The sequence below is a fragment of the Lethenteron reissneri genome, chromosome 61 (genome assembly GCF_015708825.2).
Source record: "Lethenteron reissneri isolate LAM-NWPU_2019-01 chromosome 61, ASM1570882v1, whole genome shotgun sequence".
NCBI classification, from domain to species: Eukaryota; Metazoa; Chordata; class Hyperoartia; order Petromyzontiformes; family Petromyzontidae; genus Lethenteron; species Lethenteron reissneri.
In genome coordinates this window covers 4,066,899-4,092,868 of record NC_083839.1, presented here as the reverse complement: position 1 = coordinate 4,092,868, position 25,970 = coordinate 4,066,899, and the positions used below count along the sequence as shown (strand labels likewise).

General features: G+C 57.1%; 1 protein-coding gene across 1 annotated transcript in view; it reads right to left on the bottom strand.

Moving 5' to 3' along the window:
* Nucleotides 1-400: 400 nt before the first annotated feature.
* The window catches only part of LOC133358409 (uncharacterized), a 38,165-nt gene continuing 12,595 nt past the window's right edge, over nt 401-25,970 (bottom strand). The window contains exons 2-14 of the mRNA XM_061576735.1: nt 13,083-13,138; nt 10,296-10,424; nt 9,928-10,011; nt 9,452-9,553; nt 7,944-8,150; nt 7,158-7,266; nt 6,916-7,023; nt 6,103-6,308; nt 4,844-4,934; nt 3,010-3,382; nt 2,465-2,660; nt 1,446-1,553; nt 401-653 (exon numbers count right to left, since the gene is read on the bottom strand). Coding sequence (XP_061432719.1) covers nt 531-653; nt 1,446-1,553; nt 2,465-2,660; nt 3,010-3,382; nt 4,844-4,934; nt 6,103-6,308; nt 6,916-7,023; nt 7,158-7,266; nt 7,944-8,150; nt 9,452-9,553; nt 9,928-10,011; nt 10,296-10,424; nt 13,083-13,138 — 1,892 coding nt within the window. The 3' untranslated portion in view covers nt 401-530. The remainder of the gene's footprint in view (nt 654-1,445; nt 1,554-2,464; nt 2,661-3,009; nt 3,383-4,843; nt 4,935-6,102; nt 6,309-6,915; nt 7,024-7,157; nt 7,267-7,943; nt 8,151-9,451; nt 9,554-9,927; nt 10,012-10,295; nt 10,425-13,082; nt 13,139-25,970) is intronic.

Below are 25,970 nucleotides of genomic sequence, written 5' to 3'. Positions count from 1 at the left end.
CTCTAGTCGAGGTGGTGAGGGTGACTCTAGTCGAGGCGGCGAGGGTGACTCTAGTCGAGGTGGTGAGGGTGACTCTAGTCGAGGTGGCGAGGGTGACTCTAGTCGAGGTGGCGAGGGTGACTCTAGTCGAGGTGGCGAGGGTGACTCTAGTCGAGGTGGCGAGGGTGACTCTAGTCGAGGTGGCGAGGGTGACTCTAGTCGAGATGGCGAGGGTGACTCTAGTCGAGGTGGTGAGGGTGACTCTAGTCGAGGTGGTGAGGGTGACTCTAGTCGAGGCGGTGAGGGTGACTCTAGTCGAGGTGGTGAGGGGGGCTTTAGTCGAGATGGTGAGTGGGGCTCTAGTCGAGGTGGTGAGGGTGGCTCTAGTCGAGGCGGTGAGGGTGACTCTAGTCGAGGTGGTGAGGGTGACTCTAGTCGAGGTGGTGAGGGGGGCTCTAGTCGAGGTGGTGAGGGTGGCTCTAGTCGAGGTGGTGAGGGTGACTCTAGTCGAGGTGGTGAGGGTGGCTCCAGTCGAGGTGGAGCGGGCAGCCTCAGTCGCCCTCGGGGCAGCCGTGGGCGAGCAGGACGTCGACACACAGGTGGCTGTGTGCGGCACGGGCGCGCGCCAGCGCCGTGACACCCGCAGCATCGCGACGGCGCACGTCGGCGCCATACTGGGGGGGGGGGGGAGGGGGGGGTGTGAATTAAAATGAATTAAAATTAATAAAAAGTTACGTTATTATCATTTTAATTTTGACCGGGTGAAAGTCCAACCACGGCTGCTATGGAGCGAGCGCTCTTGGTCGCGTGTGAATTTCTATCGCAGGCAAACCACGACCTCCTGTACACCAGGCGAGGGAGTTAACATCTCCTAGCCACCGTGATGATGATGATGTGAAAGATACGCAAACTCCAAATATGCAGCAGCAGCAGGCATGAGGGTCTGGATCGATCGCACGATCTCCTGCATACCAGGCGAAGTAGTTAACATCTCCTAGCCACCGTGATGATGATGAGAAAGACACGCAAACTCCAAATATACAGCAGCAGCAGGCATGAGGGTCGGGATCGAACCCACGACCTCTTGCATACCAGGCGAGGTAGTTAACATTTCCTCGCCACCATGGTTTGAGGCCTGAGCAGTTTGTGTGTGTGGGTGTTTAGTTCTTGCCCTCACCCCGCACCTCCGATTACCACGGTTGTCTATGTACGGTGGTGCAAAATAAGTTCAGTGTTCATATATATATATGTACAACAGACTGCAGGGGCAAGTGCTGTTAGCGAGCACCTATGAGGGCCGGCACGGCACACGAGGAGGTAGGTCGCCAACAACCACGCCCGACCGCCTTTGTCTCCCCAGTGGCGATGTTTACACACCGCACCAGGCACTCATTTGAGGCCTAGTCGACCTAGGGGAGGCCCAATCGTCAAACGCGCAGACGGGCGCAGCCGCGAGGTTTCCTCACCCAGATGAGGAGCTGCGTCGTGACGACGTCCCCGTTCGCGCAGGCGAGGTGAAGGATGGGCTCCCCGCCAGGCCCGTCACGTGACCCCCCCGCGCACGCCTCATTCACCTGGCACGTGCACGCGGGGGAACCACGCGGTTCATCATGGCCGCGTCGGGGAGGGTACGGAGCAGGGCACCGCCCAGAGCTTGGTGGTTAAGGGTCGAACCCTGGGACTGGACGTCGCTTACGTTCGCAATGGCCACGTCAGAGATGGCGGCTCGGCTTGTGAGTGACCTCACACGCGATTGAGTGAGTGAGTGATCGAGTGAGCGAGTGAGTGGGTGATCGAGTGAGTGAGTGATTCAGTGACCTCGTGAGCGAGTGATCTAGTGACCTCACGTGCGAGTGAGCGAGCGAGTAGGTGAACGAGTGACCTCGTGAGCGAGTGATCTAGTGACCTAGTGACCTAGTGACCTCACGCGCGAGCGAGTGACCTCGTGAGCGAGTGATCGAGTGATTGAGTGACCTCGTGAGTAAGTGATCTAGTGACCTCACGTGCGAGCAAGTGAGTGGATGAGCGAGCGAGTGAGTGGGTGAGCGAACGAGTGGGTGAACGAGCTAACAAGTGAGTCAGCGAGTGAACAGATGGGCAAGCGAGCCGGCGGGCGGGTGATATAGTGATCTCGCGAGCGAGTGAGTGGGCGAGCGAACGAGTGGGTGAACGAGCGAACAAGTGAGTCAGCGAGTGAACAGATGGGCAAGCGATTTGGCGGGCGGGTGATATAGTGATCTCGCGAGCGAGTGAGTGGGCGAGCGAGCGAGTGAGTGGGCGAGCGAGTGAGTGGGTGAACGAGCGAACAAGCGAGTCAGCGAGTGAACAGATGGACAAGCGATCTGGCGGGCGGGTGATATAGTGATCTGGCGAGTGAGTGGGCGAGCGAGCGAGTGAGTGGGCGAGCGAGCGAGTGGGTGAACAAGCAAACAAGTGAGTCAGCGAGTGAACAGATGGGCAAGCGATCTGGCGGGTGGGCTGGCACCTGCTCGCGCTCGCTGTGAGCCAGCAGCAGCGCCACGGAGCGCACGTCTCCGGCAGTGACGGCGCTGGCGAGGCGCGTGCCGAACGCCGCACCGGGCGACGACGGCGACGATGGCGGCGACGGAGGAGGAGGAGGCAGCGGCGCCAGGAAGAGGCGCTCACGGTACTTGTCCCAGATCCAGCGCTCGCGTTCCTCCCTGTGCCGGTCGGTGGGGGGGGGGGGGGAGGGGGTCACGGGGTCACGGGGTGCCACGGGGTCACGGGGTTGCACACCGAGCATCGCGATTGCCCACCCCCTCCCACGTGCCACCCAGACAGGGCTCGTTAAGCGACTCGCTAAAACGTCCCGATGCAGAGCGAGACCCCTTCTCGAGACTCGGCTCTTTCTGGGGAAGACAAAGGCGGCCGGGCCTGGTATTGCCCACCGCACCCCCGCAGCGTTCATTAGGAAGGAGGAGAGAGGGAGGAGGAGGAGAGAGGGAGGAGGCAGGCGGCAGGAGGAGCAGCAGCAGCAGCAAATTCGCCATCGTTGAACGCCTCCCTCACCTGCTGGAGTCGGCACGCGGCTTCCTTCTGTGTCCCCTCCCTCCCTCGCTGCGTCCAGCGGCAGTGGTGGCGGCCGTGCCAGCGCTCGCATCGGCGGCGTTCGCGTCCGCCTTCGTCGCCCCGGTTGTGGTGTTCGCGCCAGCATCGGTCGTTGTCGTTGTCGTCGCAGCGGCGGCAGCGGCGTCGAGGGCGCCCTCCCAGACGCTGTTGGCGAGGCGGTTGCCCATGGCGGTGAGCACGGCGGCCAGCTCGGGCGGCCAGTAGTCCAGCTGCAGGGAGCGCACGCGCGACAGGTGCGCGCCCAGCGCACGGTGCACGCCGCAGCACGAGATGCACATGAGGGCGCCCAGGTTGAGGCTTGCCCAGCTCGGGTCTACACACACACACGCAAGTTAATACACACACATACAGGGGTAAATACACACACACATACACACATGGGTAAATACACACACGGGTCTAAACACACACACACACACACACGGGTACACACACACACACGCGCACGCACGCACGGGTTATACACACACAAACACACACATACACACACGGGTCTAAACACGCACGCACGGGTAAATACACACACACCATACACACACGGGACTACACACACACACGGGTCTACACACACACACGGGTAAATACACACACACACGGGTCTACACATACACACACGGAACTACACACACACACATACACACACGGGTCTACACACACATACACACACGGGACTACACACACACACACGGATAAATACACACACATACACACACACACGGGTCTACACACACACGGGTCTACACACACACACACATGCACAGGTAAGTACACACACGCACACGGGTCTACACATACAGGGGTACACACACACGCACGGGTACACACACACACACGGGTCTACACACACACACATGCACAGTTAAGTACACACACACACGGGTCTACACACACACACGGGTCTACACATACAGGGGTACACACACACACACACACGGGTCGACACATATAGGGGTACACACACACACACGGGTCGACACATACAGGGGTACACACACACACACGGCGCAACACAAGATGCACATGAGGGCACACAGGTTTAGGCTCACCCAACTTGCGTCTACACACATACACAAAGATCCCCCGTATAGCCTGTAACAGACTGTTGGGGCAAGTGCTGTTAGCAAGCACCTATGAAAGCCAGAACGACACACGAGAGGGTGGGTGGCCAAAACCACGCCCGGCCGTCTTTGTCTCCCTAGTGGCGATGTTTACACACCACACCAGGTACTCATTTGAGGCTGAGTCGACCTATGGGAGGCCCAAGACCCGGTTCAGATAATCGTCACCGGTGTTGGCCGTGAGCGGGAATCGAACTCGGGACGCCGAGTTCGTAGCGCAGCGTAGCGCTACCCGTTACACGACCGCACAGGTGCAGACACACAGGTACATGCACACACAGAGGTATACACACACCACACAGGTACATACATACACACACAGAGGTACACACATGTGGAGACACAAACATAAGATGATGACGACGACGACGACGACGATCACAGTGACAATGACGGTGATGATCATCATGATGATGACGATGCTCAAGATGATGACGATGATCAAGATGATGACAACGGCGGTGACGACTACGGTGGTGACGGTGGTGGTGATGACGGTGGTGGTGACGACGGTGGTGACGACGGTGGTGACAACTACGGTGGTGATGGTGGTGGTGACGACGGTGGTGGTGATGGTGATGGTGGTGATGGTGGTGGTGGTGACGACGGTGGTGGTGACGGTGGTGGTGGTGGTGACGGTGGTGGTGGTGTCGTACTGGGAAGGCCGCAGTCCACGCAGCGCTCGTTGCCCGGCACGCTGCGGATCTCCTCGATCGTCCGCTGCCGTCGCTGCAGCTCCTGGGGCGACTGGGGTCACGTGCACAAGGTCACAAGGTCACGTGCACGGGTCACAAGGTCACGCGCACGGGGTCACAAGGTCACGCGCACGGGGTCACGAGGTCACGTGCACGGGGTCACGAGGTCACACGCACAGGGTCACAAGGTCACGCGCACGGGGTCACGAGGTCACGCGCACGGGGTCACGAGGTCACGCTCACGGGGTCACAAGGTCACGTGCACAGTGTCACAAGGTCATGTTTACACGGGGTCACACAAGGTCACGCACATACCACGCCGATGGTCTTGTACCACGACGATGCCGCTGAGTGTGATGGGCGGCGATTGGGAGCGTGTGACGGCGAAGCGCGGCAAGGTTTCGTCGCCGTTCGTTATCGTCATGACTGCTGCCATCCCCGCCTCGCATCACGCCACGCGTCGTACCAGCAGCGTCACCATCGCCACCACCATCATCATCGTCATCAACCACCCTCCTCTTCATCATCAAACTCCCTAACCAGTCGTCACCAACCACCCCCTGCCCTCTCCCCCCCTGCCACCCCCCTCCGCCCAATACCAGCAGCGTCACCATCACCACCATCACCACCACCACCATCGTCATCACCATCAACCACCGTCCTCTTCATCATCAAACTCCCTCAACCGTCATCACCAACCACCCCCTGCCCTCTCCCCCCCTGCCACCCCCTTCCGCCCAATACCAGCAGCGTCACCATCGCCACCACCATCATCATCGTCATCAACCACCCTCCTCTTCATCATCAAACTCCCTCACTCGTCATCATCACCCACCCACCGCCCTCTCCCCCCCTGCCACCCCCCTCCGCCCAATATATCATCACCACCACCATCACCACCATCACCACCCACCATCGTCATCATCACCATCAACCACCCCCCTCTTCATCATCAAACTCCCTCACTCGTCATCACCAACCACCCCCTGCCCTCTCCCCCCCTGCCACCCCCCTCCGCCCAATACCAGCAGCGTCACCATCACCACCACCATCACCACCACCATCGTCATCACCATCACCATCGTCATCACCATCAACCACCCTCCTCTTCATCATCAAACTCCCTCACTCGTCATCATCACCCACCCCCTGCCCTCTCCCCCCCTGCCCCCCCCCTCCGCCCAACACCCCCCACCCCCCCCCGCCCCCCCCCCCCGTACCGGTGCGGAGCGTGCGTCCCCTCCCCCGCCGCTGCTGTAGGACTGGAGGCTGGCGAAGATCCTCCCCTCGATGGCGGCCACCCAGGCGCCGCGCTCATCGCCGCTCGCCGCCTCGAAGTGCCAACTCTCTCCCGTCAGAGACACCACGGTGAAGTCGCACGGGGACGGCGGCGACGCCAACGACGACGACGACGACTCCTCTCCGTCTGGGTGGGGGGTAGGGGGGGTCATGTGGTCACGTGGTCACGTGGTCACGCCAACGTCATATGAGGATGGTCACGGATGGGACACACACTTGGGGTTATGGGGTCACATCGAGGGTGGCCGCGTTGAGTAGATCGAGGGGACAAGAGGGGTCACGGGGGTCGTGGGGTCAAGATTGGGGTTACAGGGTGTCGAGAGGGGTCATGGTGGTGTCGAGAGGGTTTACGGGTTCTTGGCAGGTTTTGAGTAATCAGGGAGTGGGGTGGGTCGCAGGGGGTTGAGAGGGGTTGCGTTGGGGGTCGCGTTGGGGGTCGCGTTGGGGGGTCGCATTGGGGGTCGCATAGGGGGTCGCGTAGGGGGTCGCGGTGGGGGTCATGGTGGGGGTCGCAGTGGGGGTCGCAATGGGGGGTTGCGGTGGGGGTCCGCAGTGGGGGTCGCGTTGGGGGTCGCGTTGGGGGTCGCGTTGGGGGTCGCGTTGGGGGTCGCGGTGGGGGTCGCGTTAGGGGTCGCGGTGGGGGTCGCGGTGGGGGTCGCGGTGGGGGTCGCGGTGGGGGTCGGCGGTGGGGGTCGCGTTGGGGGTCGCGTAGCGGTTCGCGGTGGGGGTCTCACGGCGTCTGTGTCTCCGCCGCGTGGCGACGGGCGACGCCGCGGGGTCCTGCCTGAAGCTGCCCCCGGACAGGCTGGGGCTGGACCCCACCGTGTCATCCGACGCGCTGCCTGCTTCACACACATACACACACGACGACGACGATCAACAAGGAAGAACAACCGTGCACACGCCTGGATCCTTGCAACGCTCCGTCGCCCCGGCGTGGCCGAGCCGACCAATGGGCACGCGCGCCGCTGCCTACCGGCTCGGCCGGAGCGGCCGTGGCCGTCGCTCCCCGGCACCGCCGGCTCGGGGCTCGCGGCGGAGACCGCCGGGGGGCTGCAGGAGGACGGCAGAGTCGGGACACGTGCCTGGAGGGGAGGGAGGAGGGGGGGGGTCATGTGGGAGGGGTCACAAGGTCAAGGAGGCGAGGTCCAGAGGGGTTGGTGGGTGGGGGTGCACTCTCGTCGACGCTTCGCCAATTCGTCGCGAGCAGGGCCTGCGATTCCACCTCCTCCTCTCCCTACCCTCCCTCATCCTCCTCCTGCCATCCATTCCTCCCCTCTTCTTCCTCATCCCCTTCTCATCTTCCTCCACTCATCCCTTCTTCCTCCTACCGCTCTCCCCCCTCCTCACCATTCTCCCCTCCCCGATCCTCATTCCTCCTTCCCTCTTCCTCAATGCTTCCACCTCCTCCATCATTAATTCTCCTCCATCCTTCTCCTCCTTCCTCCTCCTCCATCCTTCCTCCTCCTCCATCCTTCCTCCTCCTTCATCCTTCCTCCTCCTTCATCCTTCATTCTTCTTCATCCTTCCTCCTCCTCCATCCTCCTCTATCTTTCATCCTCCTCCATCCTTCATTCTCCTTCATCCTTCATCCTCCTCCATCTTTCATCCTCCTCCATCCTTCCTGCTCCTTCATCCTTCATCCTCCTCCATCCTCCTCCATCTTTCATCCTCCTCCGCCTCACTGCCATTCCTCCTCATCTTATTCTCCCCCCAACGCCCCCCCCCCCACTCCACCCCCTCCGCGCCCGCCCCCCCTCACCGTTGGCGGTCGCGTTGTGGGCTGTGGCCCCGCTCTCGTCTCCGGCGAGGTGGCTGCCTCTGGGGCTGGGGGCCGGGGGGCCGTGGGGGGCCGCGGGGGCCGAGGAGGAGGAGGAGGCGGAGGTGGCCCGGGGGGGCGGGCCCCCGGCACCTTCACGGTGGTTCCCAGCAGCGCCACCTCCTTGCCGTGGATGTTCTGCATGTAGTCCTGGGGGAGGGGGGTGGGGGTGGGGGGTGTTCCCTGATCAATCCACTGCTGGATGAAGATCCCTGCCAAGTCCCCGTCGTGCATCGTGGTCCGGCGATGCAGCAGTCCACAGCGAGATGGTCACAGAAACCAGTGGCGTAGTCGAGGCGGGAGTGGCATGGGACCTAGGCCCTGTGAGACCCTGGGGCTCTGGGGGACCCTGGGAGACCCTGGGCCCTGGGACCCTGCACCCTGACCCTGGAGACCCTGGGCTCCCTGGAGACCCTGGGCTCCCTGGTGACCCTGGGCCATGGAGACCCTGGGCCCTGGAGACCCTGGGCTCTCTGGAGACCCTGGGCTCCCTGGAGACCCTGGAGACCCTGGGCTCCCTGGAGACCCTGGGCTCCCTGGAGACCCTGGGCTCCCTGGAGACCCTGGAGACCCTGGGCTCCCTGGAGACACTGGGCTGGGCTCCCTGGAGACCCTGGGCTCCCTGGAGACCCTGGGCTCCCTGGAGACCCTGGGCTCCCTGGAGACCCTGGCTCCCTGGAGACCCTGGGCTCCCTGGAGACCCTGGAGACCCTGGGCTCCCTGGAGACCCTGGGCTCCCTGGAGACCCTGGGCTCCCTGGAGACCCTGGGCTCCATGGAGACCCTGGGCTCCCTGGAGACCCTGGGCTCCCTGGAGACCCTGGGCTCCCTGGAGACCCTGGGCTCCCTGGAGACCCTGGGCTCTCTGGATGCTGCACCCTCCACCCCTGGACCCTAGTGCAGGGGTCGTCATCACCTTCTTCGTCATCGCTCTGAATAGGCCCCACGAGGGGGGGAGGGGGTGCAGGGTGAGGATGGGGAGGAGGATGACGATGCACGTATAAACGTTGAACTTCTTTCGCAGCGTACATGGCCAACCGTGCTGATCGGAGGTCCGGGGATGAAGAGGCAGTGGAGGAGGATGAGGGGTGTAAGATGATGATGATGAAGAGGATGATGATGATGATGATGAAGTGGAGATGGAGGAGGAGGTGGAAGGGGAGGATGGCGAGGAGGTGGACGAAGAGGTGGATGAAGAGGTGGACGAGGAGGTGGATGAGGAAGTGAACGAGGAGGTGGACAAGGAGGTGGACGAGGAGGTGGACGAGGAGGTGGACGAGGAAGTGAACGAGGAGGTGGACAAGGAGGTGGACGAGGAGGTGGACAAGGAGGTGGACGAAGAGGTGGACGAGGAGGTGGACGAGGAGGTGGACGAGGAGGTGGATGAGGAGGTGGACGAGGAGGTGGACAAGGAGGTGGACGAGGAGGTGGACGAGGAGGAGGGAGTCTCACGTGCAGGCTGGGGTAGTATGTGAGCAGGCCCTCCTCGCACAGAGTCACGTACTTCTTCTTCCACTCCTTGTTCAGGGTGCCGCCCCACTTCAGCAGGATGCCCTGTGGGGGGTGGGGGGTCACGGGGTCAACAGACTGCGCATGGCGACCGTCCACCCGTACCCACGTGATGCCCGAGCAGCGCTCGTCAAACGAATCGGCGCAGCATCCCGGCGTGGCAAGGCCCTCCTGTCAGGGAGTTTTGAGACTCAGTGGAGGAGAATTATTTTGGGGGGGGGCAGAGGGGGGGGGACAAAGGCAGCCGAGCGTGGCGTTGGAGGGGGGCGGAGTTCATGGCTCGAGCTCGAACTTCCACCGCGGCCGTCGTGAACCCCACGACCCCACGGGAGGCACCCCCCCCCCCTCCCCCCCCCCTCCCCCCCCCCCCCCCCCAGGGCTCGAAGCCACCGAACCTCCCAAGCTCAGCAGGGCCCCACCTGCTTGACGGGGATGGCGCGGCCGCTGCCGATGCAGTCCCCCCCGGCCGCCGCCCGTCGCTCCTTCTCCACGTCGCTGTTCCTCTGCGCAACGCCACGGGGGAGGTGGGCGGGGGGGGGGTGTTAGAACGGTGCGGTGTTACAATGGGGAGTGGCGTTAGAACGGTACGGTGTTACAATGACGAGTTAACACAGTGCGGTGTTACAATGGGGGGGGGGGGGGGGGGTTAGAACGGTGCGGTGTTGCAATGGGGGTGACGTTAGAACGGTGCGGTGTTAAAATGGGAGGATGATGAGGAGGATGAGGAGGATGAGGAGGACGATGATGATGACGATGACGATGAGGAGGATGATGATCGCGTCGTTACCGTGAAGATGTTGGACCGTCGCTTGGGCACCCTGCGGGCGAGCGTGGGGGTGGGGGCGTCCCCCCCCCGCCCCTCCGCGGGCCCCCACTCGCCCCCGCACAGCGAGTGGGCCGACAGACAAGCCGGGGACTGTGACAGACATCGACATCGTCGTCATCGTCATTGTGATGTCATCGTCGACATCGTCGTCGTCATTGTGATGTCATCATCTACATCAGTCATCATCTACACCATCGTCGTCATTGTGATGTCATCATCGACATCGTCGTCATCGTCATTGTGATGTCATCGTCGACATCATCGTCGTCGTCATTGTGATGTCATCATCTACATCAGTCATCATCTACACCATCGTCGTCATTGTGATGTCATCATCGACATCGTCGTCATCGTCATTGTGATGTCATCGTCGACATCATCGTCGTCGTCATTGTGATGTCATCATCTACATCAGTCATCATCTACACCATCGTCGTCATTGTGATGTCATCATCGACATCGTCGTCATCGTCATTGTGATGTCATCGTCGACATCATCGTCGTCGTCATTGTGATGTCATCATCTACATCAGTCATCATCTACATCATCGTCGTCATTGTGATGTCATCATCTACATCATCGTCGTCATTGTGATGTCATCATCTACATCATCGTCGTCATTGTGATGTCATCATCTACACAATCGTCATCGTCATTGTAATGTCATCATCGACATCGTCGTTGTCATTGTGATGTCATCATTGACATCGTCGTCATCGTCATTGTGATGTCATCAGACATCGTCGTCATCGTCATTGTGATGTCATCATCTACATCAGTCATCATCTACATCATCGTCGTCATTGTGATGTCATCATCTACATCATCGTCGTCATTGTGATGTCATCATCTACATCATCGTCGTCGTCATTGTGATGTCATCATTGACATCGTCGTCATTGTGACGTCATCATCGACATAATTTGTATGTCATCATCTACATAATAATTGTTGTTATCTACATAATCATTGTTATGCCATGAACATCATCATCATTGTGACGCCATCCTCTACATCGTCATTTTTGTCATTATTATTATTATCAATATCGTCGTCATTGTTCATCATCTACATCGTCGTCATCAGTGTAATTATTATCATCCTCGACATTATCACCTTGATCATCGTCGTCATAAGTATCGCTAATGCTGTGTATGTGGAGTTTGCGTGTCTCTCTCTCCCCGTGGTCGCGTGGATTTTTCTCAAGGTCCTTCGGTTTTTCCCTCCACATTTAGAATGGACATCACCACGCGTTGAGAGCATTTGGCCACTGCTATAAATGCCCACGTGATGATGATGACGATGACGATGATGACGATGACGACGATGACGACGATGACGACGATGACGATGACGACGATGACGATGACGACGATGACGACGATGACGACGATGACGACGACGACGACGACGATGACGACGATGACGACGACGACGACGACGACGACGATGATGACGACGACGACGATGACGATGACGATGATGACGATGACGATGATGACGATGAGAAGCCCACTTCGTTGAGCTATCATTCGTGATGGCCAGGTCGCTTCTGAAAAATAGCTACGTAGCAGGCTCAGCAGGAGCTTACCTGGTTAAAAAAAATAAAAATTGCTTCGTAAAAAAAGATATTGTTGAGCTTAAATGTTCTTAAATCTCTCGGTCGCTGTCCAGCGAGTGATACGAATGGCTAAACGATAGTCATTCGATGGGCAGGTCGTGTGTGGTGGGGTAAAGTGTGGGTACTGCCACCACTCCCCCCCCTGGCCCTCGTAAAATTAAATAAAAAAATAGTTTAGGTTCTTTAGAATGTGAATCGAGTATCGCTGTGTATGATGTCCACCAGGAGGCGAGCGGTGATACTGAGAAAAATATTTCATTTGTAATTGATCAATATTAGCTTAGCAACAGAGACAAACACCAACCGCACACACACAACCACACACTGAAACACTCACACTCACTTTCTCGCACACACACACACTCAATCACTCACACACGCACACACTCATCACACTCACTTTCTCAGGCACACACACGCACACACTCATCACACTCACGCACACACACGCACACACTCATCACACTCACTTTCTCACACACACGCACGCACACACTCATCACACTCACTTTCTCACGCAACACTCTCTCAATCACTCACACTCACTTTCTCGCTCATACACGCACACACAAACTTGCACACTCACCTCGTTTGTACTCACACCGACACTCACTCAGTCAATCACTCACTCACACCGCTCGCACACTCACTCACTCACTTCACTCACCTCACTCACCACACCCCCATACTCACACACGAGACAAAAATCCCCCGTGTAGCTTTGCTGTTAGCGAACAGCGCCTATTAAGGCGGGAACGGCACACGAAAAGGTGGGTGGCCAACACCACGCCCGGCCGCCTTTGTCTCCCAAGTGGCGATGCTGACACACCGCACCAGGTACTCGCTTGAAGCCGAGTCGACCTAGGGGAGGCCCAGCACCGGTTCAGATAACTATCGTCACCGGTGTTGGCCGCGTAGCGTGGTGACGCTAACCGCTGCGCCACCGCTCCCTACGCACACGCGCGCGCACACAGCCCCGTGCACGTGTGTTTGCCATCGCTGCAGATAACGAACGCAGGAGGTGGAGTTCGTGGGTCAGACGAGGTGAAGGTTTGGACCTGATGATCCGAAGTGCGGGAGGGGTGGTGGTGGTGGTGGTGTGGAGGGAGATGGCTCGCCAACTCACTGCGTTTGCCAGGTTGGAGCCATCGTGCGGAGCGGAGCCGGGGAACGCGGAGAAATCTGGAAGAGGGCACACAGACGACACGGACACACGCGGTTACAATCGCCGCCCCCCGCTGAAGGTGTGCGAACATGCAGGTACTACACATGTGTAGTAGCTACTACACATATGTAGCTACTTGTGCTACTCGGAAAATCCGGCATTGCTCTCGACTGCGACAATAATCAAAGGGACAGGAACCGCACGGCCACGCGGAGTCTTTGAGCTGCAGTGAACCAACGATGACGCCGATCAGAGACGTGACTGAATGTCTCACGCTGGCTATTGTTCGCAAATTGCACCCAATTACATCAAGATCACCCCACTCCCCCCACCACCCCCTGCTTCAAGCCAGAGGCCCGGGGCTCGAACCGTCTGACAAAAGCGGCAGTCCCGCAATTGCCAACTCGTTGGCGGAAGGGCCTCCACTAGAGTGAACACTGCAGAGCCCCTTTTATATATATATAGCGTCCTTGGTCTACTCTTCCTCGCTGGTCAGACGTCTCGGAAGAGGTGGGAGGAGCACCCACACTCGACCCCACCATGCTCGGCCTGCCGATCGACGCGTTGGGAAGGGCCCCCTCTGTGCTGCACGTCGCCTCGTTAGCATCTCGAGGTGCAAGAGCGATCACAGGGTGCCGAGTGCGAGCAGCACGCATCAGTGGCTGCGCTGATGCCACCGGTGGTCAATTCCACGTTCCTATGGTGGGGACAATTCATCTTGCACCGCGTGGTGCGGCCTCGTGATGTGGTACTCGTTTTACCGACCCCCCCAGACGGTGGTGGAGGTGGTGGTGGTGATGGTGAAGATGGTGGTGGTGGTGATGATGACGGTGGTTGTGAAGATGGTGGTGGTAATGAAGACGGTGGTGGTGGTTGTGAAGACGGTGGTGGTGGTTGTGAAGATGGTGGTGGTGATAATGATGACAGCGGTTAAGATGGTGGTGGTCGTGAAGGTGGTGGTGGTGGTAGTGGTGATGACGGTGGTTATTAAGATGGTGGTGGTCGTGAAGATGGTGGTGGTGGTGGTTGTTGTGAAGATGGTGGTGGTGGTTGTTGTGAAGATGGTGGTGGTGGTTGTTGTGAAGATGGTGGTGGTGGTTGTTGTGAAGATGGTGGTGGTGGTTGTTGTGAAGATGGTGGTGGTGGTTGTTGTGAAGATGGTGGTGGTGGTGGTTGTTGTGAAGATGGTGGTGGTGGTGGTTGTTGTGAAGATGATGGTGGTGGTGGTTGTTGTGAAGATGGTGGTGGTGGTGGTTGTTGTGAAGATGGTGGTGGTGGTTGTTGTGAAGATGGTGGTGGTGGTTGTTGTGAAGATGGTGGTGGTGGTTGTTGTGAAGATGGTGGTGGTGGTGGCTGTTGTGAAGATGGTGGTGGTGGTGGCTGTTGTGAAGATGGTGGTGGTGGTGGCTGTTGTGAAGATGGTGCTGCTGATAATGATGTTGATGACCTTGACGATGTTGCAGGTCGTAACGATTAATAATGACTGATTATGACGTTGACAAGTCTGATGTTTCTGATGATGATGATGATGATGATGAAAAACTATGACGATGTTGATGCTGGGTGGTGATGATGAAGACGACAGTGATGATGATGATGGTTGGGATAATGGCGACATGACAACGATGTTGACGATAACAAGGACGATGGCTACAATGACGTCTATGATATTTTTTTTATTCATTGGACGTGTTCTTGTTATTTGCCAGCAGCAATAACAAAAAACCTGTCCAACCTCGTGCACATCCCGTGTCACCTAGGAGTGGCTCTGAACACGTGTTCAACCTCCCCCCTCCCCTTCCCCTCCCCCCACACCTTCCACCCCCCCACCCCTCCCGACTCACGCTCACCACGCCACGCCTGACCACCCATCCATCACAACCCCCGTCTAGCCATAACACAGACTGTTGGGGGCAAGGGCTGTTAGCGAGCACCTATTAAGGTCGGCAGACACAGCGGAGACGTTCACAGCTCTGGAAATCGGGGACGCGGTTAAAATGAATTGAAAATCTGCAGCCCGCACCGTCTTGAATAGGAAGGGTTTGCTTATTTAAGGCTGAGTCGACCTAGGCGAGACCCAGAACAGATACACATTTCGCTTCGCCTCTGATGGTAGCCGTGGGTTCGGGGGATCTAACTTTAGGTGGGCAAGATCGAAGCACAGTGCGCTAACCACTGCACCACCGCTCCGCACCCCCCACCAACACACAGAGAAAACCACCACCACCCTCTAATTTCACAACTCCCACTGCTACAATTTCTTCCAAATAAGGGTCACAGAGTCTCATTATTTGCTTATTTACGTCTGCAACCACGTGGAGAATTGAAAAGAAATCCAGTTCCCAGGCCTTATATAGCACTTTGGCAAAAAGGGTAACATGGGAGAAAGATCCCCCGGGTAGCCTTTAACAGACTGTGGGGGCAAGTGCTCTTAGCGAGTAGCACCTATAAAGGCCGGCACGGCACACGAGGGGAGAACGTGACCAACACCACGCCCGGCCGCCTTTGTCTCCCTAGTGGCGATGTTTACACACCTCACATAGGCACTCATTTGAGGCCGAATCGACCTAGGGGAGGCCCAGGCACGGTTCAGATAATCGTCACGAACCCGGCGACCCGAGTTCGATTCCCGCTCACGGCCAACATCAGTGACGATTACCCTGAACCGGTCCTGGGTCGACTCAGCCTCAAATGAGTAACCTGGGGCACTGTGTAAACATCGCCCTTATGGGGAGACAAAGGCGGCCGGGCGTGCATGATGGCCACCCACCACCTCGCGTGCCGTTCCGGCCTTCACGAGGTGCTGCTCCCTCGCTAACAGCACTTGCCCCAAAAGTCTGTTGAGGCTACACGGGGGATCTTTGGTGGGGATGTTGGAGGTTAAGATGAGGTACAGGGGGGTGGGGGGTCGTGGTGGAAATGTGGGGGGATGAGGGGGGGGGGCTGCATAATAAATAAATAATTAACCGCGCAGGAATGTTCAAGCGGGTCATGACCTCCACATTTCCACGGTCAGGCATTTAACTCCACACAGACACACAACAACAAAGGTCCCCCGTGTAGCCTTCGACAGGCCGCAGGGGCAAGTGCTGCGAACCAGCAGCAGCAGCACCCTATGAAGGCCGGCACGGCACACGAAAGCGATCGGTAGTAGCCAGCACCCACGCCCGGCCGCCTTTGTCTCCCCCGACGCTGATTTCTACACGCCGCACCGGGCCACTCGTTTGAAGCTCCATCGAGCGAGTTGGTTTCGCTCAGGAGGGCCAGACGCGAGCCCAATGATTTGGTAATGTCAAGGGGGCTTTGCTCACAGACTCATAATTGCTCAGGTTGGCTTGGAGCCTCAGACATGAGTCACACACAAAGGCAAAGATGCCCCCCCCCCCCGTATAGCCCGAACAGACTGTAGGGGCAAGTGCTGTTAGCGAGCAGCACCTATGAAGGCCGGCACGGCAACCCAAGTGGGTGGGTGGCCAGCACCACGCCCGCCCGCCTTTGTCTCCCCAGTGGCGATGTTTACTACACACCGCACCAGGTACTCATTTGAGGCCGAGTCGACCTAGGGGATGGAGGCCCAGGACCGGTTGAGAGAATCGTCACCGGTGTCCGTGGCTGTGAGCGGGAATCGAACTCGGGTGGCCGGGTTCGTAGTGCTAACCGCTGCACCACCGCTCACACAAGGACAGTTGCTGCCACATCGCTGCCTCAAGACGTCACGGACGACTTCAACTCGCAAATCCCCGCGCCGCAACCGCACGGTACTCGCGGGAGAGAGAGGACGACTCAGAGAGAAAGGACGACTCATAGAGAGAGAGGACGACTCGGAGAGAGAGGACGACTCGTAGAGAGAGAGGACGACTCGTAGAGAGGGCGGTGGGGGGTGGAGGCGACTCAGAAGGCGCTACGGGAGGAATTACCACAGTCGAGGAGCGGGAAGGCAGCAGCAGCAGGAGCAGCAGGAGCAGCAGCAGCAGGAGCAGCAGCATCAGCAGGAGCAGCAGCAGCAGGAGCAGCAGCAGCAGGAGCAGCATCAGCAGCAGGAGCAGCAGCAGCAGCAGGAGCAGCAGCAGCAGCAGCAGCAGGAGCAGCATCAGCAGGAGCAGCAGCATCAGCAGGAGCAGCAGCATCAGCAGGAGCAGCAGCATCAGCAGGAGCAGCAGGAGCAGCAGCAGCAGCAGCAGGAGCAGCAGCAGCAGGAGCAGCAGGAGCAGCAGCAGCAGGAGCAGCAGCAGCAGGAGCAGCAGCAGGAGCAGCAGCAGGAGCAGCAGCAGCAGCAGGAGCAGCAGCTGCAGCAGGAGCAGCAGCAGCAGGAGGAGCAGCAGCAGCAGGAGCAGCAGCAGGAGGAGCAGCAGCAGCAGCAGCAGCATCAGCAGGAGCAGCAGGAGCAGCAGCAGCATCAGCAGGAGCAGCAGCAGCATCAGCAGGAGCAGCAGGAGCAGCAGCAGCAGGAGCAGTAGCAGCAGCAGCATCAGCAGGAGCAGCAGCAGCATCAGCAGCAGCAGGAGCAGCAGTAGCAGCAGCAGCAGGACCAGCAGCCGGCAAGACCAAGAGCTAACCCAAGCTCTGCGGTCCCCCACATATCGAGGTGTTATCGGCCCAATTAAATAACGAGTTGGTTGTACGTGTGGGAGGACGCCGGGAGCACCCGACGGCAAATCCACGCCTTGTGCGAGGGCGCAACGCTCTATCCCGTGCACACGGAACAGGTGTGTACGGGGTAGCAATGATGCACGACTGGCAAGTGATGAACGAGCAGACCGTTTCACGACAGATGTACAACATATTCTTAGGTTTTTTCGGTAAAGTCACGTAGGTACAAAATTCAAATTAATAAAAGTAAAATAAACACAAGCTTCCGTCTTCAGGTGTACACCATTGTGCACACAGCTTCGTTTAGGCTACACGGGGGATCTTTGTTGCTTGAGTCTGCGTTGTTACGCATGGATGTGGAACTTCTTGCGCGCCATACGTAGCCGACCGGGCGAATCGGAGGTTGGTGATGGCGGTGGCGGCGGTCAAGGTGATGGTGGCGGAGGTGATGATGGTGGCGGTGATGCTGATGGCGGTGGTGATGGCAGTGATGGTGGCGATGGTGGCGATGGTGATAGCGGTGGTGGTGGCGTTGATGATGCTGATGGCGGTGGTGATGGCGGTGGTGGTGACGATGGTGATGATGGTGGTCGTGGCGGTGATGCTGATGGCGGTGGTGATGGCGGTGATGGTGGTGATGGTGATAGCGGTGGCGTTGATGATGCTGATGGCGGTGGTGATGGCGGTGGTCATGGCGGTGGCGGTGATGATGGTGGTCGTGGCGGTGATGATGGTGGTCGTGGCGGTGATGATGGTGGTCGTGGCGGTGATGCTGATGGCAGTGATGGTGGCGATGGTGATAGCGGTGGTGGTGGCGTTGATGATACTGATGGCGGTGGTGATGTCAGGGATGGTGGCGATGGCGGTGTCGGTGGTGATGGTGGTCGTGATGGCGACTATCACCCCCCACCCAGCCCCCCCCCCCACCACAACCCCCCCACCCTCGTCTCACCGCCGCCGCGTGCCGAGACTCGCACTGACCACGGGACACGCAGAGCGATGCCACCGGACGGGTTTGTGGTCGGCTGGGGCGCATGCGGGGAATGCGCGGCCGAACAGAGGAGTCGAAGAGAGGAGGGGAGGGGGCAAGAGGGGGGGGGGGCGAAGAGAAGAGGGGGGGGGGGGCAGTCGTAGGAGTTAAAAGCCACGTTCAGACATCCCCGGTTTGCCCGAGACGGCCCCGGTGAGGTTCCAGAAAGTCCGTGCAGCGTCTCGTCTGCGCCAGTGGTGGTGTCCCCGGCGTCGTTCCTCCTGGTGTATGAACCCTCGATTCCAATCCACATGTCACGTGTTTGTTTATGTATTTGACACGCGGCCGTGACGAGGCGCTTGCAAGATGCGACCATGTCCCGTCCAGTGCTCGCCTCGCAGCAGAGGTCGCAGACGGGTTTTGATTCCTTACCCGTACCCGGCCGCACCAGGGTCGCAAACGGGTTTTGATTCCTTACCCGTACCCGGCCGCACCAGGGTCGCAAATGGGTACCCGTACCCGGCCGGGTATGGGTACCTGTTCCCTACCCGTACCCTACCCGAAATGAGTGACAAACGGTTACTCACCAGTGACTCACGGCCTACCCGTACCCGTACCCGGCCGGGTACGGGTACCCATTCCCTACCCGTACCTGTACCCTACCCGAGTGACAAACGGTTACTCACCAGTGACTCACGGCCTACCCGTACCCGGCCGCACCAGAGTCGCAAACGGCTACCCGTACCCGTACCCGGTCGGGTACGGGTAGCCGGGTATCGGGTAGGGTACGGGTATCGGGTACCTGGTTGCGACCTCTGCCGAGCAGCACTGGCTTCCGTTGTGCCCAACGAAGACTTCGTCGTGAGGGTCACGCTCCTTACACACACTCACACACGAAGCTTCGCTCGCCACAAATTAACCGCAGCACCTCGCTCCTCATCTAGTCAAGGAGCATCAACCATCGTCACGCGACACTCGGGGTCATCCTCGGTGGTCACCGCGTCGTGGTGCTTTCAGATGCGCTTCTGCGGCCGTCTGGAACGCTCTGCCCTTCCGATATTAGGAAGCTACTGGGAGCTGTGCACTGTCAATGTAGATGATTGAAAAAAACGAATTTCTTTAGAACTGCGTTTCGTGTTAAGATTGTTCTACCCCTGCACCGCCGATTCAGCACGCTTGGCCACGTCCGGAAGGGCAGAGCGTTCCAGACGGCCGCAGAAGCGCATCTGTGGGCGGGGCTACCTGGGCAGTGGGCGGGGCTACCTGGACAGTGGGCGGGGCTACCTGGGCAGTGGGCGGGGCTACTTGGGTCCTGGGCGGGGCTACTTGGGTCCTGGGCGGGGCTAGCTGGGCAGTGGGCGGGGCTACCTGGGCAGTGGGCGGGGCTAGCTGGGCAGTGGGCGGGGCTACCCGAGCTGTGGGCCACAAGGGGGGGGGGAATAACAAAGCGGCCAGGTTGGTAGGTGGATAGTTAGGTCGGTAGGTGGGTGGGTGGGTAGGTCGGTAGGTGGGTGGTGGGTGGGTAGGTGGGTGGGTGGGTGGGTAGGTGGGTGGGTGGGTGGGTAGGTGGGTGGGTAGGTGGGTGGGTAGGTGGGTAGGTGGGTGGGTAGGTGGGTGGGTAGGTAGGTGGGTGGGTAGGTGGGTGGGTGGGTAGGTGGGTGGGTGGGTAGGTGGGTGGGTGGGTAGGTGGGTAGGTGGGTAGGTGGGTAGGTGGGTAGGTAGGTGGGTGGAGAGGTGGGTAGGTAGGTGGGTGGGTAGGTGGGTAGGTAGCTGGAGAGGTAGGTGGGTAGGTGGGTGGGTGGTTGTGTTGCTCTGTGGGTGCATCGCCACCACGCCGGCACTCCTCCTCCGTCTGCGAGGGTGTCGCCCATGGCTGCTAGAGGGTCCCGCCCGGCGCGTCGGGGAGGGGGGGGGGGGGTCCGAGAAGCCGCACGGAGACGTGGGAGAAGCCCAGAGAGCAGCGGAGAAAATCCCCCCCCCCCACATCCCCCCCCCACACCCCCCACATTCCCCACCCCCCACATTACTCCCCCCCCGACATCCCCCCACCCCCACATTACTCCCCCCCACATCCCCCCCACCCCCCACATTCCCCCCCCACCCCCCACATTCCTCCCCCACCCCCCCCCCACATTACTCCCCCCCCCCGACATCCCCCCCACCCCCCACATTACTCCCCCCACATCCCCCCCACCCCCCACATTCCCCCCCCCCCCCCCCCCCACATTACTCCCCAGATTAGAAGGTGGATCGGATCAGGGTGCGTGGGGGAGGCGTCTGGGGAGAGGGGGAAGGGGGGAGGGGTGTCTGTGGGGGAGGGCGGAGGGGGGGGAGGGGTGTCTGGGGGAGAGGGGGGTCTGGGGGGGAGTGGGGGGAGGGGGGTCTGGGGGGGAGGGGGTGTCTGGGGGGGTGTCTGGGGGGGGAGGGGTGGGTGTCTTGCCGTGCTTGCCCCTTGTGAGCCACCGAGGAGTGTGGACAATGAGTGACACAGACAGAGGCGAGGCCAGAGAGAGTGGGAGAGACGGGGGAGAGATAGGAAGAGAGCGGGAGATACGGGGAGAGGGGGGGGGGGAGAGAGTGGGAGATAAGGGGGGGGGAAGAGAGAGAGAAAGTGGGAGATACTGGGAGATGAGAGAGAGTGGGAGATACGGGGGAGAGAGATAGAGGGAGAGGAAGATACAGGAGACGACAAAAAAGAGATCGAGTGGGAAGATGGAGGAGACAGAATCAGAGACAGTATCAAATACACAAGAGAAAGGGGGAGACAGTGGAGACTGCCCCAGAGGGGCAGAGATGGAGACAGAGACATTGGGGTGGGGGGGGAATGTCACGGAGAGAAAGTGATGAGAGACAGAGGAAGACTGACAGAGGGAGACAGACAGGGGGAGAGACACAGACAGAGAGAGAGAGAGACGGGGTGGTGGTGGAGGAGGTGACGGTACTAAGTTTTTTTTTTGCCGAAAGAAAAATGCAACGAAATATAAAATCACCGCAGCGGGAATGGATGGGTGATGGGTGAGGGGTGGGCGAAAATTTAAACAAACAAAGTGAACTCCCACACGCACCCCGAGCCAATTCTGGCTCCACCTCCACGGAGTTGGGGGTTAATCAGCCACGACACTAAACCACGTCGGGTAAGTATGGTCGTGAATAGCAAGCTGGCTAAGTTAGACGGTAGGTTAGTAATAATAAGGGGTTTCCCATCATTAGACCTTCTTTGCCAGTACCAAAATATAATAATAGGGTTTGTCCCCTTTTTTCTGGCAACAAAACTGGAACCTTTTTACAAGGATTCATGTCTGCATTAACCACAATACTTGCAGTCAAAATGCAAACAAAAACACACTATGATAACACTGGTCACACTTTTTCTGGCATAAGGTATTCCAACGGTTTTAAGGTAGTTTTGGGGTGCTGATTCCAAATATGGCATCAGTTTTTGTCTATCACATCAGGTTTTTGAGATATCAAATATTGCATTTTCAATAAAAACTGCAGAAGAAAAATATTAAATGAATGTGGATATCGACATAAAATGATATTATAAACACACTATCCTAAAAATACAGCACCATATTTTAACACTAAAGCAGTCACTGACTCGCAACAACTTGCAATCATAAGTGACAGAGTTAATTTCGGGTAAACTCAATGAAAATGGGGTATGCCGATAGCATAAAAATGAGATGTGATAGAGCAAATCTGAGATCAGATTTGAAATCAACACCCTGAAATTAGTCTAAAACAGCTGCAAAAGTCCAAGCCAGAAAAAATTTGTTTTTTTGTTGACCAGTGTAATATATGCATTGTCCTTGAAACTGATTGGTCCATACCAAAGGGACGGCTTTCTTTTGAGCCTCGACCCAATTGGTGCTCGACCAGAGGACGCCAAAAGGCGTACAGCTCAAAGACAATGCACTATCAAAGTAATGAGGGCTCGGGGTGAGCATCTACGTCATTAGGCCTACTTTTCCAGTACCAACATATAATAATAGGGCTTTTCCCCTTTCTTCTGGAAACAAATCTGAAACCTTTTACAAGGATTCATGTCTGCATTAACCACAATACTTGTGGTCAAAATGCAAAACAAAAAACACTCTGATAATATATGCATTGTCCTTTAAACTGATTGGTCCACACGAGAGACGGCTTTATTTTGAGCCTCATGTGAATTGGTGCTAGACAAGAGGACGCCACAAGGCGTTTTTTTACCACAATAAGGTTTCAAAACTGAAACCTTATTGTGGTAAAAAGGTTTCAGTTTTGTTGCCAGAAATAAAGGGGGAAACCCCCTATTATTATATTTTGGTGCTGGCAAAGGAGGTCTAATGAGGTAGGTTCGTCGTCTGCAGATTGGTTGGTACGTAATTGTGTGCCTGGGTTAGTGGTCGGGTGGGTAGACAGGTTATTAGGTATGCATGTCGGTATGATGCTTCTACTGTTGTGGAGTGACTCATGCAGTCAGCTATGGCTGCAGGGTTTGGTGGTACATATTGTTTATGTCGTTTATTTGTGCAATTTCGGTCACAGTTCCTATGATCACTGTTACATTGCTTTTGTGGCTTTATTTTGGTGATTTCGAAAAGTGTATTGGTTTGGCCATGTTTGTTTGTTGTAGTACGGAGTTAGAATGATGGCTTTAATCTAAGTTGTCTTGCGGTTGTTGTTGTTGTTTGACTTGCATCCCACTGGGATTTTTGCACAGCGTTGGTGTAACGGTGCTTTTTTTTCCTGGAAGACTTTGCAGTTTTTTCCGGGATTTTTCTGTTTGCGCATAGTCACTTTAAGATGTTTTCTTGTTCATGTTTTTGTTTTTTGTTTGTTGCGGTTGCACCCGATTCAAGAGCCGAATGGCTCACATGGCTACACCTAATACATGAAACTGAAAACTGATAGAGATCAGGTTGAGTAAGCAAGTGGATAAGTAGGTACACGTGGTACTGTTGGTACTCACTTGAGTGGGTCGGTGGGGTTTGTGGAAAGTTGCTTGGGTAAGCGAGGAAGTGGGCATGTTAGTAGATAGACGAGTCAGCAGTTAAAGAGGTATCCCTCACCGATGGTTTAGTGTTGTGTCTGTGTGTTTGGGTGATTTATCTTCTTGGTTCTTTCGGTAAAGTCACGTAGAAGGGAAATAATACAATTTGGGTGATTTGTTAACCCTTATTGTACTTTGCATTCCTATCGGTGTTCTTGTACTGTTCGTTGATGTAACGTTCTGAGCCCGTGCCCCCACTGGACATCTGTGAACAAAAAAGAGCTTTATAGCTAATCGGATTCCTCCTGCAGTTTCAACAAATATTCCGATTCTGATGCGACCCGGTCACTGCTTCTACCCCCGCCACCAAGTCCACTCCGCCTCAAATGAGCACAGCCGGTGCGGTGTGTGGTAAACATCGCCACTGGGGAGACAAAGGCGGCCGGGCGTGTTGCTGGCCACGCCAACCCCCTCGTGTGCCGGCCTTCATTAGGTACTACTCGCTAACAGCACTCGCCCCAACAGCATGTTTGAGCCTATACGGGGGATCTTTGTCGTTGGCGATGCACGCAGGCGGCCGGACTCGTGCGGAGATCACGACATTGATCGTTCGTCTTCGACTCCTCCGCGCGAAAGCCTCAACCCCGAGTCTCGAGTCTCGAGACGGCGTGGGTCGCGTGCGTCGCTCGCCCACCGTGCGGTCCCCCGATCGAGGCCGGGTTGTGTGTTTTTATCCCTGCACTTGGGCCAGCCCAGCGGTTACACGCCGCCACCCGCTGCACTCCACGGCACGTCTGGATAAGTAAGACGACGAGGCGCTTGCACGACGTTCTCTGGCACGTGGTCGTGATGGGGCTCAGTTGCACGGTCCGACCGCGTGGCATTGGCTTCTGGTTGCCGAACGAACATATTTGTTGCAAGGGCGGCACTCATTACAACAGAGCCGTAATTATAATATACATTGGGGGGGGGGGCATATCCCCAATATTAGGGGGGGGACATGCCCCCCCAAATATTCTCAAAACGTCCCCCCCAATATATTGCTAACAAATATGTATTGCTATGCTATGTAAATAAAAAAAAACTATTTGCTAAACCTTGGCTACAATATTTGGACTGGTCTTCATATAAAGCAACGCATAGTTTTCTGTTTATATGATTGTGGTTGTACTTTATGAATGCCTAATCTCTGCCATTACATACAATGAAATAATAAATGGTTTAAAAAAGATAAAACAGAGCAATGTAATACACTATTAGACATTGTAAAAAATAAATAAAAAGTCCATCCCGTGTGCGAGTGATTTTTTAAAAATATTTTAGGCAGGAAATGAGTTTTCAAATTTTGATATTTTTCTGGGTTGGGACCCCCAGACACCCTGGAAGATTTGATCCCCCCCAATGTTGACTCCACGGCTACGGCCTTGCATTACACACACACACACGCGCCTGCACACACACACACACAAGGCGCTTGCCACAAATGAACCACAATGCCTCGCTGCTCGTCTCGTCGTGGCAGCATGAAGCATCGTCACGTGACACTCCGCTTGTTCTAGCAGCAACAGCGGGCAGCGTCTGTTGGCTACCGAACCATCGAACGAAGGCGGTGGTCATCCCATCGCTCGGCGCTTCCAGATCCGCTTCCGCGGCCGTCTGGAACGCTCTTCCCTTCCGAGCATGAACCGTCAACTTTTCAAATATAAATTTAAATCGAATTTCTTGAGAAGCGGTTTTTTTTTTGCCGCGCCTCCGATTGGCACGGTTGGCTACGTACGGCGCGAAAGAAGTTCAACATTGCATTACTACCTCGCCTGTGTATAGCAGGCGAGGCAGTGAGCATCTCTCGCCCGGGTTACATCAGGCAGGCCCCACCCCGAGCATGAATATCACTCGCTCTATCCCACCCTGCCCCCTGAGATAGGCATCAGACAAGCCGCGGGGAGCTGAGTGGTGTGTAAATGCTTGAACTATTTTTAAAACCACACACACACACGTGTGACGGCCAGGTTTATGGGCCAGAATGTGCCCAATCTCGTTCGAATCTCGGAAGTTAAGCAGAAGCAGCATCAGTAGCACCAGCACCAGCAACATCAACAGCATCAGCAGCATCAGCAACATCATCAGCAGCATCAGCAGCAAAACAGAAGTTTGGGGGCTTGGGTTGTGAGGTTGGCAGGCTGAGAGATGGTAGACACAGCAGTGGAATTATTGAATCCATCTGTGTGGAGCGTTAAGTGTATGTGTAGTGGATTTTCTTTCACCCAGATTTTTTATTATAATTGGTCACTGGGTGTAGGGGTGGATCATTGAC